This window comes from Heliangelus exortis, chromosome Z (genome assembly GCF_036169615.1).
Source record: "Heliangelus exortis chromosome Z, bHelExo1.hap1, whole genome shotgun sequence".
NCBI lineage: Eukaryota > Metazoa > Chordata > Aves > Apodiformes > Trochilidae > Heliangelus > Heliangelus exortis.
In genome coordinates, this window is record NC_092454.1 from 28,870,755 (window position 1) to 28,891,331 (window position 20,577).

General features: G+C 38.3%; 1 protein-coding gene across 2 annotated transcripts in view; it reads left to right on the forward strand.

The window, feature by feature from the left end:
- Positions 1-10,055, forward strand: part of SLC27A6 (solute carrier family 27 member 6) — a 42,635-nt gene extending 32,580 nt beyond the window's left edge. For both annotated transcript variants that reach the window (XM_071730073.1, XM_071730072.1), the window contains 4 exons: positions 339-537; positions 1,189-1,286; positions 7,418-7,548; positions 9,583-10,055. In XM_071730073.1, coding sequence (XP_071586174.1) covers positions 339-537; positions 1,189-1,286; positions 7,418-7,548; positions 9,583-9,759 — 605 coding nt within the window. In that variant the 3' untranslated portion in view covers positions 9,760-10,055. The remainder of the gene's footprint in view (positions 1-338; positions 538-1,188; positions 1,287-7,417; positions 7,549-9,582) is intronic.
- Positions 10,056-20,577: the final 10,522 nt, after the last annotated feature.

Here is a 20,577-nt window from a genome sequence, read left to right on the forward strand (position 1 = left end):
TACTTTGAGAGGATAGTAAACCTAGTAGTGAGCTCACAATTGATGGCAATTCTGGGAGAAAGTTGTATCATTATTCATCAGGAAGAAATATAAATTACTGGGAATCCAATTAAACAATATTGTACTGTGTCTTTATGGTCACTTTGCATGTAAAGATGACCACAAGAATGCTGAAGCAGCAGAAATGGACATTTTTATGACTGGGTCTCATATACTGAATGCTGACAAACTTGGTTCCTGGTCTTGTAAAACTGTATGTACCAGATGAATATTACCTTAAAGTTCAGGAAATGTACAATGATAACTTATGTTTAAATTCTTTCAACTTCTCTGTATAGGTGAGCCAGGTCTTCTAATTTCCAAAGTCAATGTGAAGAATCCCTTCTTTGGTTATGCTGGCAGTAAGAGACACACAGAAAAAAAATTACTCTGTGAGGTATTTAAGAAGGGAGATATGTATTTTAATACTGGAGATCTAATCGTTCAAGACCATGAGAATTTTCTTTATTTTTGGGACAGGGTTGGAGATACCTTCAGGTACAATAATTGTTTCTTTTCACATTTCTTCATTAAAAAGCAGGGACATGCATTTCTACTTCTTTTCTACAAAAATGTTCAGTTTATTACTACTGTGATGTAGTTTATAATTACCTTAAGGATGATAAGGGCTTAATTTTGTAAAAAGTGTTTCTGTGGAATTACAGCATTTGAACAGTCCTTTGAACAGTAACTGGTGGTGGTTTTGCTGCAAGCAAGGAAGTTCAGTACTGAGGTGGACAAATATGTGTCAAATAGTAAAGACTGGTCACATCTGATATGTTTGGATATATGTCAGAATTTTGAACACCATTATATCAGATAACTATAAGCTTTCATTGTGCTTTGTAGTAATAGCTACTATCAAGTACCATTTAAATTGCATTGAAAATACAATGTTTTTTTTAAAATAATTGGTTCGCTAGATTTACATGTGATTTACATCTGAGCTTAATTTCCAGGCATGATAGATTTTTATTTAAGATGTGTGCAGGTGTTATCTTCTGGTGATCAGATCAATATGATAAGTGGGAATAAATGTGGAGTGTGGTTAGTCTGAAATGAACAAAGTTCCTACTGAAGTTAATGCTGTTTAAATAGGAGGTGTCCATATGTTTTCATGGGATTAAGTTATATTTTCACATCTTTTAGATGGAAAGGGGAGAATGTTGCAACCACAGAAGTTTCTGATGTTATTATAATGTTGGACTTCATACAAGAAGCAAATGTGTATGGTGTATCTGTGCCAGGTAAAAGAAGCTTTAGCTGTAAGTTTTTCTTCCCCTAGGTTAGTTGTTACCTTCATAACTACTATTTTATGTTTTAAACCTACAAATCACTTATGACTGAATCAGAATTCAATGCTTAGCTAAATGTAAAAGTAGATAAAGAAAACACCAATAGATTGTGAATAAGCCAGTGAATCCCATATTTTTGTGTGTCTGCAGTGATGTGTATTTTTGAAAAGTTATATTTCTTGAATTTTTGATAGATATATAATATAAATTAAAGACTTATTAAATTCACATCTGTGAAAGTCCACATATCCGTGTCTAAAAATAACATGTCAGCAAGGTAAGAATTAAAGGGTATGAGGGCATTCTTCTGTCTTCTTCACTTTTTAATTAGCCTCATAAACCATCTGCAAAAATATATCATAAAGCCAAGGACAAGGTGAAAAAGAAGACTAACATAAAATAAATTACTAAAACAGAATTATTTTTTTTTTAAATTGTGTTTTGGTTAATTTTTGAGATAATCTCATAATTTTTATGAGATTTCCATTCATGCTAAATTTTTACTTGATGTCTACAAACTCTGGCTGGGGCAGAGGGAAGTTTCTTCATAGGACCACATACAGTGCTGTGCTTTGCACTAGTGGCTAAAGCAGTAATGCCTAATCCTTCTCCAACACTTGTCTATTACTGAACAAAGCTTGCACAGTACCAAGGTTTTCTTCTTGCAGTGATTATGTTGGGGGCTGGCCAAGAAGTTTGAGGTAGACATAGACAGGACAGTGCTCAAACTGACTGAGGGGAAATGTTGTATCACATGCTAAGTAAAAAAATTCTAGGAAAAGGCAGAGGCTTAGCCATTTGTGTTTATGGTGTATGCCTTCTCAAGCAACTGCTGCATATGCTAAGTGAGGCCCCACTCTGCAGGAGGCAGCTGGGTGGATACAAGCTCTTCAGGAAGAATAAGCAGGGGATGAAAGAAGGGGGTGTTCCCTTCTTTGGCTATGATCAGCTGGAGTCTATGGAGCTCCTCCTGGGGAGAAATGAGCCGACTGAGAGCTTATAGAATGGGGTCAGAGGCAAGACAGGGGCAGGTGATATTGCACTGGGGGTCTGGTACAGGCCACCTGACCAGGAAAACTGAGTGGATGAGACCCTCTACAGACAGACAGGAGCAGCTTTGCACTCACGTGAGGGGTTTCAAGCAGCCAGATATCTGCTACATTGACAACACAGTAGGGCCCCAGCAATCCAGGAGGTTCCTGGAATGCATTAGTGACAATTTCCTTCTCTGAGTGGTAGAGGAACTAACAAGAAAAGGTGCTATGCTATACTTTATTCTCACCAATAAGGGTGGGCTGATGGACAGTATAAAGCTTAAGGGCAGCCTGGGCTGCAGTGACCATGAAATGGTGGAATTCAAGCTCCTTAGGGCAGCAAGGAGATGGCATGCAGAAACCACACTGCCCTGGACTTGAAGAGAGCAGACTTAAACCTCTTCATGGATCTGCTTGGTAGGGCACACTATGGAATAAAGCCCTGAAGCGGAGGAGAGCCCAAGAAAGCTTGTCAGTATCCAAGGATCACGTCCTCCAAGTCTAAGAGCAATGCATCCCAACAAATAGAAAGGCAGTCAAGAATGCCAGGAGGCCTGCATGAGTGAACAAGGAGCTCCTGGACACACTTGAATATGAAAAGAAAGTCTATAGAGGGTGGAAAGCAAGGACAGGTAGCCTAGGAGGAGTATAAGGAAGTTGTCTGAGCACTCAGGGATCAGGTTTAAGAAAGCTAAAGCCCAGATCAAATTAAATCTGGCCAGGGACATTAAAGGCAACAAGAAAAGCTAGTACAGGTGTGTCAGTGGTAAAAGAAAGACTAGGAAAAATGTGGGACCTCTCGAGAAGGAAACAGGAGACCTGGTCACAAGGAATATGGAGAAGGCTTAAGTACTCAGTGACTTTTTTTGGCTAAGCCTTCACCGACAAGGATTCTGGCAACACCACCCAAGTAGCAGAAGACAGAGACAGGGATTGTGGGAGGGCAGACCCACCCATTGTAGGAGAAGAGCAGGTTTCAGACCATCTAAGGAACATGAAGAGGCACAAGTCCATGGGACCTGAGATCCAGCCATGGGTCCTGAAGGAACTGGCAGATGAAGCTGCAAAGCTGTTTTCCATCATATTTGAAAAGTACTGGCAGTCTGGTTAAGTCTCCATTGACTGGACAAGGGGAAACATAACTCCCATTTTCAGAAAGGGACAAAGAGAAGACAGTGGGAGCCACAGGCCAGTCAGTCTCACCTGTGTGCCTGGCAAGATCATGGAGAAGGCTCTGCTGAGGACCAGTGGAAAATATGGAGGTGGTTGGTGGCAACCATCATGGCTTCACCATGGCCAAATCATGTCTGACAGATCTGGTGGCCTTTTATGATGGAGTCACAGCATTGGTGACAAGGGAAGAGAAACTGAGGTCATCTAGATGGACCTGTGCAAAACATTTGACACTGTCCTGCGCAGCATTGGAAGGTTATGGATTTGATGAATGGACTTGGTGGATAAGGAATTGGTTGGATGGTCACACTTAAAGAGTAGTGGTCAATGGCTTGATGTTGAAATGGAGACCAGTGATAAGTGGCATTCCTCAAAGGTCAATACTGGGACCAAATATCTTTGCTGGTGACATGGACAGTGGAACTGAGTGGAGGAGGAGTGTAGTAGAGAGCAATTCTGCCCTATGTTTTTTGGTTCACCTTAACCACTAAACACTGTGCAACTTTTTTGGCTGTCTACTGAACCATTGCATCTAATTTTACTGTGAATAGTGTTATTCAAGGCAGCAAATCTGAAACAGAAGGAAATAATTTGCTTGAAAATAGCTTTGACCTAATGAAGATGTTTCGTCAATTCTGGTATGTGTTTTATAATATATGCTGTGTGTGAGAATGCACATCAGATTATTAGTTGCACTTCTGGATGGGGACAAGGTACTGAGAATGAATCATCACATTGTTTTTGTGAGTTGAGAGGTTTTTTTGTCTTTCCCCCCAGTATTTTTTTTTCATTTAAAAAATGCAAACTAGACTGCTCCTCCCTTTACCTCCTTTTGCCTCAAAGAAAAAAAAACATTCAAAAGCAACTGCCAAAGAGATTTTCTACATGTCATTTGTAGGCCAATTGAAAACATTCCTTACTTTGGCTACTACAGGTACGGTAATGCCGTCAAGGGACAACTTAGTTGCTTCATCTCTTAAAAAGCTGAATTTACCTGACTTGGGTGAGGACGATAAAATTTAGGCCATGATCTTCTTAGGAACTTTGTTTTTTTTTTACCATATTCTGGGTATCCTGAGAAAGTTTTGTGAAAATGAGTCCAGATTCACCAGAACAAGTGGATCTTTATTTGCCCTAGCAGAATTTTACCTCCCCTTAATGATAATTCCAACCTCATTTTTTTAAATAGACATTTTTTTCATCACTGACCATCCCCACTTGCAGAGGAAAATGTCAAGATGCATACACTAAATGTCAAAAATAATTACGTTTATTTATTTTAGTTTCACTCTCTCTTTTTTGTATTTTTTTAAATGTCTCTATACCGCATCCACACTCAGATACTTCTTTACCACTTGGTACAAAATGAAACTTCCCCAGCAAATTCTGGGGCATAATTTTGCAGTGACACTCAAGTCCTCAGACCTCAGCCATTCCACATATTGGTCTGGGTGTGAGGGTAGGAAAAGAACAGATTGGTACAAATATTTTCTCATTCTGAAAGAAAAGCCCTAACTTCAGTGACAGTTTAGCAATTTACATATCCATAGGCAATGTGACATTTTGCTACAATATGGTTCAGTGCGTCTAACATACTGGCCAAAAGAAAGAAAAATACTGGATTGAAAATAATACACTGCTTTTACCTTAACAAATACAGGTTTTGTAGGTTTTTTGTAGATTTTGTAGGTTTTCCCTTTATAATTTTCTTGAGCTAGCATATGGGACAGGACTCTTCTTGAGTCCTGCCTTTGAAAACAGGCATATTACCCAGGCTCTCTTGGTTACAACGGGGCATAGAGCAGTCACAGCTGTGACACGAACAGGTACAGGCTGCTCATGCCAGATAAGTTACAGAGGTCCATATTCTGCTGAATATACCACAGAGCTCAGAAACACCAATTGGCTGCCTTAGTAGTGGAGAGAATATATAAGTTAACACACATGCATTTTTATTCCTCTAATACTCTCTCTGCCCTAACCACTCTACACAAAAACAATCTTCTTCACCTTAAATACTTTACAGAAGAAAGCTAAGTATTTGGTACTATTTATTACAGGATTGAGCACACTATGGTTGATCTCAAAGTACAATTTTAAAAAAAAATTATGTTAAAAAAATTATTTGCCATATGAACCGCATAATTTTTACTGTTACAATAAAAGATATCCTGAAGTAAATGCAGCACACACTGCCAGTGAGATAAAGTAGTAGGATAAAGTAGTTTTGATGTCAACAACCAATCCTTTGCTTAAAATTAAAACCTAACTTGCAAAGTTGAGTATAGCTTGATGGTAAAGACTTGATTTGCAGTTCTTGACTAGGAAAATTCAACTATCTGCAGAACAGAGCAATAGTTCTTCCATCTGGTGCAATGCTGGACCTTGTTCTCACCAACAGGGGTTGGCTGGTGAGGAACACAAAACTCAAGGGCATCCTTGGAAGCAGTGACCATGAGATGGTAAAGTTCAAGACCCTTAAGACAATGAGCAGGACGAGGAAGGCACATAGACATCTTGCTACTCTGGACTTGAGGATAACAGACTTTGGCCTCTTCAGAGACTTGCTTGGTAGAATACCAGGTGACAAAGCCCTGCAAGGAAAAGGAACCCAAGAAAGCTGTTGAACGTTCAAGGATCACATCCTTGAAGCTCACTGGTGCTGCCTCCCAGCAAAGAGGATGTCTGGCAAAAATGTCAGGAGTCCTGCATGGGTAAATAAGAAGATCATGGGCAAACTCAGACATAAAGCAGAAGCCTACAGATGGAGGAAGGAAGGACAGGTAGCCTGAGTGTAACACAGATAAATTGTCCAAGAAGCCAGGGATCAGGTTAGGAAAGCTGAAGACATGATAGAATTATATCTAGCCAAGAACATTAAGGGTAAAAAGATAAGCTTCTATATTGTTCTTTCAATAACAAAAAAGAAGACTAAGGAAAACCAAGGCCCTCCCCAGAAGGAAACAGGAGAGCTGGTCAAATGGGATATGAAGAAAGCTGAGGTACTCAACAGCTTTTTTGCCTCAGTTACTCACAAGTGTTCAAGCTACACCACCCAACTCACAGAAGTCAAAGGCTAAAGGTAGGGACTAGAAGAATGAAGACCCACTCAAAGTAGGGGTAGGTCAGGGTTGTAACCATCTAAAGAACCTGAAAGTGCACATGTCAATGGGATCTGACAAGATACATCCATGCATGCACCCTCAGCATTTTTGCTGATGACACCATTTTTTTGTGGTGGGGTTGACATGCTGGAGAGAAATGAGACTATCCAGAGGCACCTAGCTTGCGAGGTGGGTCCATGACAACCTCATGAAGTTCAACAAGGTGAACTGGGTTGGAACTACATGATCTTTAATGTCCCTCCCTATCCAAACCATTCATTCATCTGCCTCATGATGGCAAATAGTAAATGAAGCTCTGATATTGCTTTGCTTGTTCATATAGCTTTTGCTTTTCCTTTTAAACTGCCATCCTGAGAGAAGATACTGACAAGAGATTCATGCCAAAACTGAAGAGAAGACATAATTAGTTAATCCTGCTAAGAAGCTCAGAACCCTTCTTTTTCAGAGAGGAATAGTGTTGGTATTTATTTTCATTTATTGGTAGTGAATATTGAACTGCCTTTATTCTTATTTACCAGACTTATTTACTGCATTACTCCTTAACTTACTCATTTGAGTGATCTGCAGATATATGTAATGTATTACAAAAATAGCAACGTAATCTTCCAATTTTATGGAAACTCAGATATCAAAAGATACTGAGGTATGACTCTCAGTTTATTAATCACTGTAGTTCTTTTTGTGAGGTTCATCAATAAAATGTCAACTTTTTTCATGTTTCATAATTTCCACCTCTCTTCCTTTCCCCCAGATCATGAAGGAAAAGCAGGAATGGCTTCTCTTATTTTAAAGCAGAATATGTCATTAGACTTGGACCAAATGTACAAGCACGTAGTGACCTATCTACCAAGTTATGCTTGTCCTCTATTTTTAAGAGTCCAGGTAAGCTGCTTTATTACACAGTGTATACAAATATCTGCACCATTTGAATGGCAAAATGAATAACAGAAACTGCCTGTCCATGTATCGCTTGATCGGTTTTATAACTGGTCCTGTTTACTGTGCCTAATGGAGTCCTGGGAAAGGAATTACACAAGAAGTCAAAATTTGCAGATTATATTAAAATAAGAGGAATTGCACAAATGCATAGGTTTAGAGGTCATAAAAAAGCATATAGGGAGATTTGAAGTATTAATATGGGAAAACAAAAAGACCCTGATTAGTAAAATGTGAACAGCTGCATCTGGAGAAAATAATCTAAAATCCATTTTTTTGAGTGAAAATGAGAAAAAAGAGAAGTATTGCTGAGCCAGAGACACTGTGCATAGTAAATGAAATATTATTTGCTGGGTAATACAATGACAAAAGTTAAAGAATTCAGAAAGGTACTAGGTAAATTGAAATGGTGAATTTAAAATGTACATTATTATAATAACTGCAATCTTCAAAGTCATCGCTATTTGCTTTAGTAACAATTCGGGAAAAAAATAGTCCCTCTCTCAAAAGTTAAAAATGGAAATGTAACTACATGTAACAAACTATATATGGCTAGAAAAAATTAGGGAGCATAGAGAACATGAAACACTGATCATTCATGATTAGTGAAATTTGATGAGCATCTTGATTTCTGTGTTTTGAGAACATCAAGACAAAGGTAAACATAAAAATATTTTCTAATATGTCTATGAAGAAAGTATGTGAAGTCATAAGAGAAATGAATAAAAAATTATTATTTGAAAAGAGAAAATAAGTTATGAAAGGTGATTCCCTGCACTAATTAGAGATAGAATGTTGATTCAGAATAGAGGGGAAAAAAAGAAAGACACTATGAAGGACCTTGAAACTGAAATATCTGTGTGTGTGGGTATATGTATATCTATATTTACGTATATATATCTCATAAGCCTGGGGAGATAAGTTTTGCAGCAGCATGCTGATATGAGCAAACAAGATTACACTTGAGAACATTGCAGTAGTCGTTTTATGAACTTATGAGAATCTAGTCTAGATTTCTTGCTACACAGATGAATAAAAAATCCTTTATGCTAGGCACAAGAAATCTGAATCTTGGATGTAGCCTCCAGGCTACACCCATATCAAATATCTGGAACTTCGATTAGTACTTAAATGTTTGGATTACGGATTAATTGCTATTAATACTGCTGTCATTATCCAGGAAAGGAAGTAGTGGGTGGAACTCCATGGGAAAAATTAAAAACCTTATTGATCTTGATCTGACATGTAATCATACTTCAGAAGATGTCAGGATGTTTCTTAGATCAAAAAGAGCAGCTAGATATAACCTGGAGGTAAATCTGGATTATATACAATATCTGAGTTGTTGGAGATAATCCTTAACTTTTCAGTTTTGGACATTGCATTTTTATAGAAATGTAAAGACAGAAGATAAGATAATGGGCAGAAGAAGGGTTTTTTCCAAGAGACATGGTGATACTGAAAAGAAGCTTAAAAATATCACGTGTGGTAAAGATCTGCCTTTACTTGGACCTGGCTTAGTACAAGTATGAGCTAATTTAGTATGTGACTATTTCAACCCTTTACTTAAGGTGTCCATAATTATATAGGTAATTCCCTGAGTTCCATAAGTAAGAAGTTCTTAAAAATTACAGTTTTTTCTCTCAGATTCTTTATGATATGTCATTTTATACTGTGCACAAATGAAGAAAGTAGATTTTCTCAGCAAGCTGGGGCTACACCAGAAGTGAGACTGTGGTAAGACACTGCTCAGTGATGCAGAAAGTCATGGACTTTTTCCATGTATATACTTTTTTGAGTACAACTTTTTCAATGTCTCTGAGTGTTGGTCCAGAATAGCATGAAGATTCTAGTTTTCTACTGTGATGAGAATAAATAGCATTAACCTTATATCAAGTAGGATTTTCAAAACCAAGCATGAATATGACCAAATGGAAATGAGCTCTTCTATTGAATAATAAATCTTTCTCTATTTGATAGAAAAAAATGGAGATCACTGGAACATTCAAGCAACAAAAATTTCAACTGGTGGATGAAGGTTTTAATCCATCTGTTATTACTGATCCTCTTTATTTTTTAGATAATTCTAAGAAAGCATATGTCTTGTTAACCAAAGAAGTACATGAGATGATCTTATCTGGGAAATTGAAACTTTAAACAACCTAACAACAGGCTATTAAGGGACAGTCTATATGAGCTATTGTATGAGAAAACAGTTATAAGTTGCCAGTATTTACACATAATTATCTATAATAGTATTTTATATACTTGATATTTATGTTCAGATATGCCTTCTCTCTTTTCTCACTTTATCATTTTTATTCTCTAATAATTTTTTACTTCTGGAGATCAATTTTTACATAAATGACATGTAAAATGTGACTGAAATGTACTTTATTGTAAATTTGAAATATAAATGCTGACTCTGACAGTTTTTCTTAGTAGTAAATTATTATTAATTTGGTGTGAAAGATAATAAAAAAGATAATAAAGGTAATAAAAAAAGATTCAACATATAAAGGTATTGTTACAGAAGTTGTTTTTAGAGAGAGAAAATATGCCAGTAACACAATTTTTAAAGTAGATTACATTTCATATACACTACTGAATGTTATTTAAGAAGTAAAGGCTTGACAGCAGTTGGAAGAAAAAGCAGCTCTTCTTCAGAGGACTTTTCTGATGCTACATAATATTAAAGAGGGTGAAGCAGAACAAAGCCCTCCAACAAACCCAGAATTAAGGCATTTTTATTAACATCTCTGCTGAGAGATTTCTTGTCATAATCCATTCTTTTTCATTTATTAAACTGGCTGTTTGGAGTGTCAAAATCTGAAGACAGCACAAATATTTGTGAAATGTTTAGCAGCAAATTAACAATAGGCAGAGAAAATATGCACATGAGAAAATTGCATATATAGCATTAAAGGAATTTTTACAGTACTCTGTTCATGGATACTGATTAACAAATAACTTCTCCACTCTTGTAAATGACTGCCAGAGATTATTATTTTATGATTATAAAATAAAGCAGAGATGTTAAAAATCTAAATAATATGCTCTAATGCATTGCATTTTAAAAATTCTAAAATAAAGTTTAAGGTTATTTAAACCAAATTACATACTGTTGGTTTTTTTTAAGTCTGACTGTGAAAAGTCTATTTTGAAGTCTTTTTTTTCTTACTAGCATAGCGTCCTCCCCCAGTGGATCATGATGATAACTTTGATCAGCCAGAAGCAATATCACACAATACTGATAGGGCAATTCTCCTCAATACTGGGCATCTTAAGTCTCTCTTCTGTCATAACTGTGGTGTGAAGTCAAGCTTCTGCAGAAGAGAAGGATGTAACATACTTCTTTTACTTCGCTCATCTAACAAGATATTAAAACTTGTGTCAGCTTTTGATTCTTTGATTACCACTATTAAAAAAACCAAACCAAAGGTGTAGTAATAAATATATGAAAATGTATAGCTTGCTTATATTTCTGAACACTGAGTTCTTTAAGAAACTTGCCAGTATAAATGAGCAAGTTTTCAGATTTGTAATTTACAAAGCAGCAAGACCAAACAGTACTTATATAATGCTTTGTTGTAGATGTTAATAAAATTAAGTTCATAATGGAGAAAGGACATGATTTCTGGGTAAGAATGGTAAGAATCATGATGGTCTAGCACTTCCTGAACAGTTCCAATTTTTATAAATGTTTCTTTACTTCATTCACAAAATGGCTGTTGTGAAGGAGAGCTGGGGGGTGGGGTGTGCTGCCACTTGTTCAGAAAGCTCATAGAATCACAGAATGATTTGGCTTGGAAGGCACCTTAAGGATCATTTAGTTCCAACCCCACTGCATGGGTAGGGACACCTTCCACTAGACAAGACTGTTTAAAGCCCCATCTAACCTGGCCTTTAACACTTCCAGGGAGGAAGCATTCACAGCTCCTTTGGGCAACCTGTTCCAGTGTCACACCACACTCACACTAAAGAATTTCTTCTTAATACCCAGAATCTATCTTCTTCCATTATGAAACCATTACCCCTTCTCCTATCACTACATGCCCTTCTAAAATGACCCTCCCCAGCTTTCCTGTAGGTTCCATTTCAAGTACTGGCAGGCCACTGTAAAGTCTCCCTGGAGCCTTCTCTTTTGCAAGGCTGAACAACTTCAACTCTCTCAGCCTGTCTTCATAGGTGAGGTGCTCCAGCCCTCTGCTTATTTTTGTGGCTCTCCTCTGGGCTTATTTCAACACTTACATGTCATTCTTATGTTGTTGACTACAACTAGACTCAATATTCCAGGTGGGGTGAGATGACAGCAGAGTAGAGGGTCAGAATCACCTCTCTCAACCTGCCGACTATGTTTCTTTTGATGCAGCCCAGGATAGAGTTGGCTTCTGGGCTGCAAGTACACATAGCTGCCTCATGTTGAGCTTCTCATCAATCAACACCCCTAAGTTTGTCCCCTTAGGGCAATCAATCCATACCCTGTAATTATGCTTGGGATTACCCCAACCAAGGTACAGAACCTTGCACTTGGCCTTATTGAACTTCATAAGGTTGCCATGAGCCCACCTCTCAGGCCTGTCAGGGTCCCTCTGGATGGCCCCCCTTCCCTCTGGTGTGTCAGCCATACCACTCAGCTTGGTGTCATCAGCAAATGGGCTGAGGGTGCACTCAATTCCATTGTCCATGCTGCCAACAAAAATTTTAAACAGCACCGGTCCTTGTACTGATCCCTGAGGTATGCCACTCATCATTGGTCTCAATTTGGACATAGAGTCATTTACCACAGATCTTTGAGTGTGGCCATCCAGCCAATTCCTTATCCACCAAGTGGTCCATCTACCAAATCCATACCCTTCCAATTTTGAGACCAGGATGTTGTGTGGACAGTGTCAAATGTTTTGCACAAATCCAGGTAGATGACATTAGTTTCTCTTCCCTTGTCCACTGGCACACTGTGACCCCATAATAAAGGGCCACTGACCTGTCAGCAACCATTTGCCCTTTGTGAAGTCATGCTGGTTGCCAACAACAACCTCCACATTTCCCATGTGTTTAGCAGGGTCTTCAGAATGATCTGCTCCATGATCTTACCAGGCACAGATGAGACTGGCTGGTCTGTAATATCCTGAGTCATCCCTTCCCTTCCCTTTTTGAAAATGGGAGAGACATTTCTAGTCAGTGGGAACTTTTACCAGACTGCCAGTACTTTTCAAATATGATGGAAAGCAGCTTTGCAACTTCATCTGAAAGTTCCTTCAGGAGCTGGGATGGATCTTGTCAGGTCCCATGGACTTGCACACTTTCAGTTTTTTTAGGTGGTCTTAAACCTGCTTTATGCATTGATAGGAATTCTAATATTGAGTCCTGCTCTTTCAGTGCAGCCGGCTGATAAACAGTCAGTCTTCTACAGTGCTTACTGTACTGAAGGTTGTATCTTTGTTTTCAAAATAACAACTAAGGTATTTATGAAATTCAGTACTTCTGGAGCTTAGTTCTGTTGAGGTTCTAAAATAGCTACCACCATGTGTGTAGCTGAAAAAGACACCTTTTAAAAACTTCCATTAGCTGCATAAAATCTTGCAAACTTTGGACAACTTTCCTACATTTTTAAAAATAAATGTGTTAAAGAAACTACAAACTGGTATTAACATAGTATATCCCAAATTAGGGCATAAGTCCTTCCTAGGGAACTAGAGGTGATTAAGCCTATCAGATAGACGGAGGAAAGCCCCTTGCCCCTTCCCTGGTAGAGACCAGCACTTACTCCTGGCTATGTAAGTTTTTATAAGAAAGTGCGGAAAAGCCCTTATCTTGTGAAAATTCTTTTTAAAAAAACAGAATCAAAACATAAGCTACGATAATTTGGACTGTCCTGTAGATTTGAAAGCAGATCCTTATTTCTATAATAATCCAAGCAAAAATAGATAGAAAGAGACTAAGAGACCATTATTTTGGAGAAGTAGGGATTAAATTTCAAGGGTGAGGTGTGTTTTGAAGTCCTACTATTTGCAGCTCTTCCAATTATAATATTTCTCCTTTACAATCTTTTTTTACTGTTTTAAGCGTATCTGTACGTAAAAGTGAGATCTATGTTCTTGCTTTATATGAAGCCATCATGCCTAGAAGCAAATGTTACTTGTCTTCATAAAAGAATAATGAAGAAAAAGTAGTTGCTACAGGCATAGTTTCAGTGTTCAGCTCAAGAGCTTGTATGCTTAGCTGAATTCACAGACATCACATTGGATAACAGTGCCTGAAAAAATGTAAGAGAAGAGTTAGATGCCTGTGAATAGGATCCACAAAAGTCAGCTCAAAGATCAAGGACTGCCTAAATTGACTAGTGGGGAACAGTGAGAAAAGGATTATGTCTTAATCCATCTCCTGTCAGTATGTAGGAATCCAATTCTCATTTTCAGGGCATGCAGAAATATTTGAGCTTTCTCCTGGAATTACAAAAAGAATTTTTTTTTTTGACAGATGGTTACAGTTCTACAAATTGCTAGCATTAAAATAGCTGTACGCATTCAGCTTTGTTTCTATCCAAGCATTTCGTTAGAATTATAAATTAAAGACAGGGGGGAAATCATTTTGTGATGGTATTAATCTGTCGTATACCCCCTCAGTAACAAAGCCGTATTCTGTTGTCAGATGAGGAAAAGAGTTGATGTATAAGCAGTGTAACTCTACTTCCATTATCATGGCCACAAAAAAAACAATTTTTGTTAAAAGAAGCTTACAACTACCTAAATACCTGTAATCTGCCATTAAAAAATTGGCATTGTTGTGAAATTCATAGTTCAAACCAACATTAAATATGACTCACTGTAGTATTCCTCTGCTTTTATACTTACATATTTCTGCTACAATGAGGAATCCTATGCCATTGGTCATGGATGTTCTGAACTACCCTGAGGTACTATGTTTTCTCTAGATGTACTTTTAGAGACTTCCTGGCTTTCTCTTGCCTCATATTAACACTTAATTTCTTTAGAGAAATGACGCATGCGAGAAAGCAAAGTATTGTCAAATACTTTTGAGGTCACTGACTTTGTTCAGCTAGCTTATAGCATTCAATGAAAAGAAGTACTTCACAACTCAAATGCCGGTCCTATAGTCTATTTTTCTTGAACCTCTCCAAGTGATGTTTAGTACAAGTATTCTTAGACAAAATGTGACTCACTGACTAAAGTTAATCTGTGTCTTGCTTTACTAGACAAACACCAGTGTCAGAAAAGGAGTCTCTAAAATATGTCTCCAGAGAAAAACAGTTTGTTTGTAGGACTGAATAAGGACTGTTAGTGCTTTACGAGTAGCTTTTTTCACATGGGCTTATTTGGACAGCTGATGACAATTACCTTTTTGTTAGCCTCACTGTGTATGTTCTCGTGGCAATTCCCACGGTTATGTTCAGAACCTGTATATTGAGTGATCTGTGGAATTTAAATGGAAATCATTCTTTCTGCATTCCATAAATTGCAGCATCTTTCTTTATGTCACCGCCACCCTGTCTCCATTTAATAAATAAAGCTGTTAAATGTGCTCAGTATAAGAGCTGGCAGGACCTTGGAACTGTACAGTGAAATTGACTGAAACAATACTCTATAGCATACGGCCTTCTACATTTAGTCAAATATTGGAACATAAATGTGTTACTCTTTTTTATGTAATTTTGTGGAAAAAAATAATTCTACATAGGTGTTAAAAAAAGAAAAAAAGTTGCTACTTCAAGCAGGAAGCAAGGATAATTCTTAAGTTAATGCAAAATCACTCATGGATTAAGAACTCCTGGAATTAAAGCTACTAACCTCCAGAGAAATTAAAATTACAGTAATCAAGTTATAAATCTTTTGAAAGCACTCTTGAGCTAGTAAATTATATCCTCAAAATATTTAGGACAGGGAAACTGGGGACAGGGGTGATTAATTTAAAAAGAGATACAATGGAAATGAATCCCAACAGTAAAAAAGCAGACAAAAGATATTTCTGTTCTCCTTAAAAATCTATTAATAGTTTTCTCTGTGTTACAGTTTGCTGATACACCTCATAACAGTGGGACTACTCTTTCCAATGTAGGTCAGAAAGCATGTCAAAGAGGAAAGCAAGTCAAAAGAAATGCAAAGGCCAGAGTGACAGAAGCATCTTGCTGATTCTGGTAGTGAACCACATGGAGAAAGAAGCATAGAGGGCAAGAATTCTGCTGTATTTAAATTAACACTGCAGAGTCTAGTTCTAAATAATCTATTAATATTTTGAAACATTGGACTAACGTGGTTCACCTGTGAATTTATCTGCAAAAGCTAGGCTTCATACTTCACGCTACGCAGTCACAGACCTCATGTCAAAACCCTGTGTGCACTCTGCATCCCCCCGGGGTCTGGCTGCTCATGCTGGCCACCAGCCCTGTCATGGTGCAGCCACTGGGGCTTGCATGGGGCTGTGGGGTATGGGGTGACCCACCGAGGTCCCTCCTGCCTTCACCAGGTAGCTGCTCCTAACCTCAGGTCTCTGAGCTACATTACAGGTACCACTGAGATACAAGAGGTACCTTGCTGATGCTAACTCTGAGCTGCTGTCCCAGCTTCCCTGGCTTCACCTTGGATCTGCCTTGTTGCTAGAGTCTTGCTTACTCTTAACTACTCTGCCCTTCTGTTGTGACTGCTGCAGGACCATGCCCTTGATGGTGGAAGCACTTCCTCCTGCAAGCCTGCCACCCTCAGTTCCTGGGCAGTATTTACCTGGTGAAATTACCCACTTGTACAGAGCAAGCCCTTAACAGACATTGTTTTTTCTAGATTTCTGAAAGAGACAGCTCAGAAGGGTTTGCAGCCCATAAAGACACATGCATTAAGAAAAACAGTGCTCATTACTGTTGCTTGATGCATCTCTTAAGTCAAGTATTGCCACTGGCTGAATTTAATGTCTTCAAGGAGAGGATTAAGAATTATTTAAAACCAAAGGAAAAGGGACAAGCTCAGGTCCATTCTCAGAATGTGGTAACAGGAATTATTTCAGCTCATGTCAAAGAGATAGAGAAGTGTTTCATTGTCCTTACTATTAAATCCATCAAATGCTTTCCTTCTTTAGCAGTAAATGTAGGCCACTGCTTTAGCTATTACAAAAAGCTCATAGAGTTTACAATTAGAAGAGTAGGTCTTAACGTGATAGAAAATGAATAGCATTATTGATTCCATCAATTACAAAGAAAAAACTAGACAGTACAGTTCAAAAACAGAACTACTCCCATTTGTGGAAGAAGTATCACAACCTGCTGACAGAAAGTCCTTGAACACAATATACTTTTCTTTAAGTGAGGAAAAGGCTACCAGTGTATTGACAGAGAAAGGCTGTCTCACCCTAGCTATTTTCTTCCATACCTAAATGTGACCTGCTCTTTCTGTAATCCTTCTTCTTGCTGGGGGAAGCCCTTGTTCTGGGGTGATGCTTCAGGACCCTGTGAGTTCATGCATTCATGTTTCACATGCTCCAGACAAATGACTGCTCAGAAAATCTGCTAACCACAGGCACTATCAGTGGCTATATATATTAGATTGTGTACTGGTATTAGTAGTATGAAAACACGTGTGTACATTCATTACAGGTATTTTGCAAAAACACATGAGCCATGATAGCTGGGTACTGACACAAGGTGCCAAAGCATGAAGTCAACAAAGCAGAATGTAATGGCAGAGAAGGCAGAAAAACTGGGAAGCAAGCTTAACTGACAGCCACACATTTGGGAACAAACACCTCATTTGCAGGAGAAATAATGTTCAGCCTTTGAAAAAAATGGTTACTGGGAGATAGACTTGTCTGACAGCTCCCTAGATTTTTGTCCAGGCAATCACACAAACTGGAAAATTCCTTATCTGCTAACAGAATGAATAAAAAGGTGCCACTTTGGATGTGACTGAATGAAATTATATTGCCTACTGGCTAGTGTTTGAACTCTTCCAAGCTTTTCAGCCACCAAACCCCACACACACACACACTTTTCAGAGGCTACAGGTTAGATCACCCTATTCAGTTCTGCTGTAAGTAAAGTCCCAAGCAACAGGCAGAGCCTTGTTTCAGAGCAAAATGTCCATGGAGTTGTTAGTAACAAGACTTGATATAGATACAAATGTTCCAGAACTGGAGAAAGAAAATTTGGCCTTCATTTATAATCTTTGATACTTAGTAGTTTTCAATAAATTTCTTTATAGTGTGTCCTAAGTACCACCCAAGAGGTGTATTTGTTTTGTTTATATTTCTTTTTTATGACTTAGCATATGCTGAGCGTGTAGGTGTTGGATAGGCAGCCTCTAAAAAAAACATGGAGATCTGTAACATTGACTTTCTAGTAGATGTCATGTTTCTCTTTATAGTGCATGAGGACTGAACATATTACTTGCAACATGAAGTGCTGAAGAGATGTGCTACAAATGCTCTCAAAAACTTTTGTTTTTCAAACAGTGGAAAGCGCATATTTTTTTTTTAGTCAGTGTAATGTTGATCACTGGATGTTTTCTCTGTGTATCACATGAAACCCTCTTTTCTTTTTGCCAGATTTTCTAGGTGGGCTAGAGCCTCATATCTGTGATGGCACCATACCCATACTACTTAATTAAAAGCCAGATCTGCCACTGCCACAGTAGCTATGTATGATTAAAAGACACATGAAAGCTCAGTGAATCTAACTTAGATCCAGCAGGTGATGCTTGGAAAGTGCCTCTTCCAAGTTTGACTGTCTGGGTGATACACTGAAAACTGATAATGACCAGAGTCAGGGAAGAAAAAATTCATATTCTAAAATCTGCTTCCATCAGAAGTGTCTTCCTCTATGGGACAGTACAGGAAGAGAGAGAATTCAAAATGCAAAATGATCCAAGGTGTTATAATAGGATATGAACAGAGTTAAGATGCACATAAAGGTCAGGGTTAAGTGTCACTTTGTAAGTACACATGGGTTGTATGGTACAGAAAGCAGCTAAGCAGCCTTTACACTATGTGTGCACGGGGATCTGTCAATTGTGCTCCTCCACCTTTGAGATTTTGGAGGAGGGAGGGACACCTCCTTTACCCATCTGTGTCTGCCTCCCTGCTTGTTGGTTGACCTGAGTCAGAAGAAGGCAATGGTCAGCACCAGTAGAGGAGCCCCTCCTCATCCAGATTTTGGAAGAATCAGAGTACTGTTTCTTTGTCTTTACACACACCAAGCTTGTTAGCAAAATGTTTTCTGTTATTTAACTAAGCTTGAATTGGGCCAATTTACCAAACTATCAGTTATGTGCTCTACATAATAACTGAGACATTTGTAGACAGAAAGTGTAGAAAAGTAAGAACTTGCTATGGCATATTTTGTTAATACAGGTAGCCCTATCTTGATGCAATGGAAAAAGGAATCCGCTTTAACACACCACAAACCAATAATACCACCCCCTTGCTATATTTTTAAAAGATATTTAATTTTAGAACTGCACTTAAAATACAAATTAGGAACTGGAAACCTATTTAAGTCACAGAAAATAAATATAATTTACCAACTATTTCTTTTGTCACCTTTTCTTTTGGAAAAGTGGAACCACTCCAAGTCAGCTAGTGACCGGGTCATAAACTGTTCATCTTGTGTGCCTCTACTACAACAGCATTAATGACTGGCTGTGTTCATAAATTAAATCAGCAGAACAGTGCACATGTATAATTAAAGTAGGTTCTGAACCTTGGTTGCTGGCTACTTTTACAACTGGCAGGTGAAATAAGAGCTGTATATCCTTTACTGAGCGATTGTACATGTTTTTCTAGAGTCAAAAACTGCTTTTTTTCCCTCAGGTATTGTCACACATGGGTTGGGATCAAATACTTAAACAGAATCCATATGGACAGGATCTCTTGCATTTTCTCTCTTTAAAAAGTTTTTAATCACAGAGATGCGATCTGTTAGAATACAATCAGACACTACTTCCTTCGGAAAGATTGTTCAAACTATGATTCAACTGAATTCACTAGCAGTAAAAGAAGGCAGAATCAATACATATTTCAGACTTCAAATTCTTTCAAAACCTTGTTTCGTGTAATTTCTGTCTATACAAAGTAAAATTTGCATGTTTTCCTTGTAATGTGCAGAAACTGTTGCACATTCGCTTTTTGGGTAGTGTATATGAAGATCACTTTGGGTTCCAGTGCCTGCTGAGTATACATACATATGAGTGTGTAAATATTTGTAATTTTGAAAGGCTCCTTATCCTTGCAATTTTTAGTGCAATTTACATAAGAAATGTGTTTTCTGGAAAAAAACAAAACAAAAACAAACAAAATACCCAAAAAACAAACAACCCCCCCCAGCACTCCATTAATCTTGATGGTGGTACTACCACATGTAATTAGATTCACTTGGTTTTAAATGAGAGCGTTTTCCTACTAAGAAATCCACACATTACGCAAATCCTTTACACAGAGGTGTACAAAGTACAAGTATACAGAAGTGAGAGAGTATCTGGTAATCGTGGCAAAAATACAGAAAACATTTCCAACTGGCACAAAAAACACAAACCAAAGCAACAAACAAACAAAACAAACCAACAAAACCAACAAAAAAACAGCCCCGAGAAATATCCCACACCCCAAAGATGCCCAAACCAAAACACACAAACAAATACACCCCTGGGAATTTAGCTGAGAAGGCTAAAATGTGGGGATGCGTTGCGTTTTTCTGTGGACGCAATTGCAGGGTCGGAGCCCCGGCACGCAGCGACTCAGGTATCTCCCGCTTTTCTGAAACTGAAGAAATCCTCATTAAACTCAAAAGTCGATTTTGATACCGGGGAGCGAACAACTGTCCTCCATCTAAATAAAAGCTTGGGCTGGATCATGCTTTAAAGAAAACAGGCGTTACCTCAGCTGCTATCAGCCCGTCCCTCCCCAGCTTCTGCGGGGCGCGGCTGCGCTGGTCCCCGCCGCGGACCGCAAAGGCATCCGGCAGCCCCCTCCCCCCCC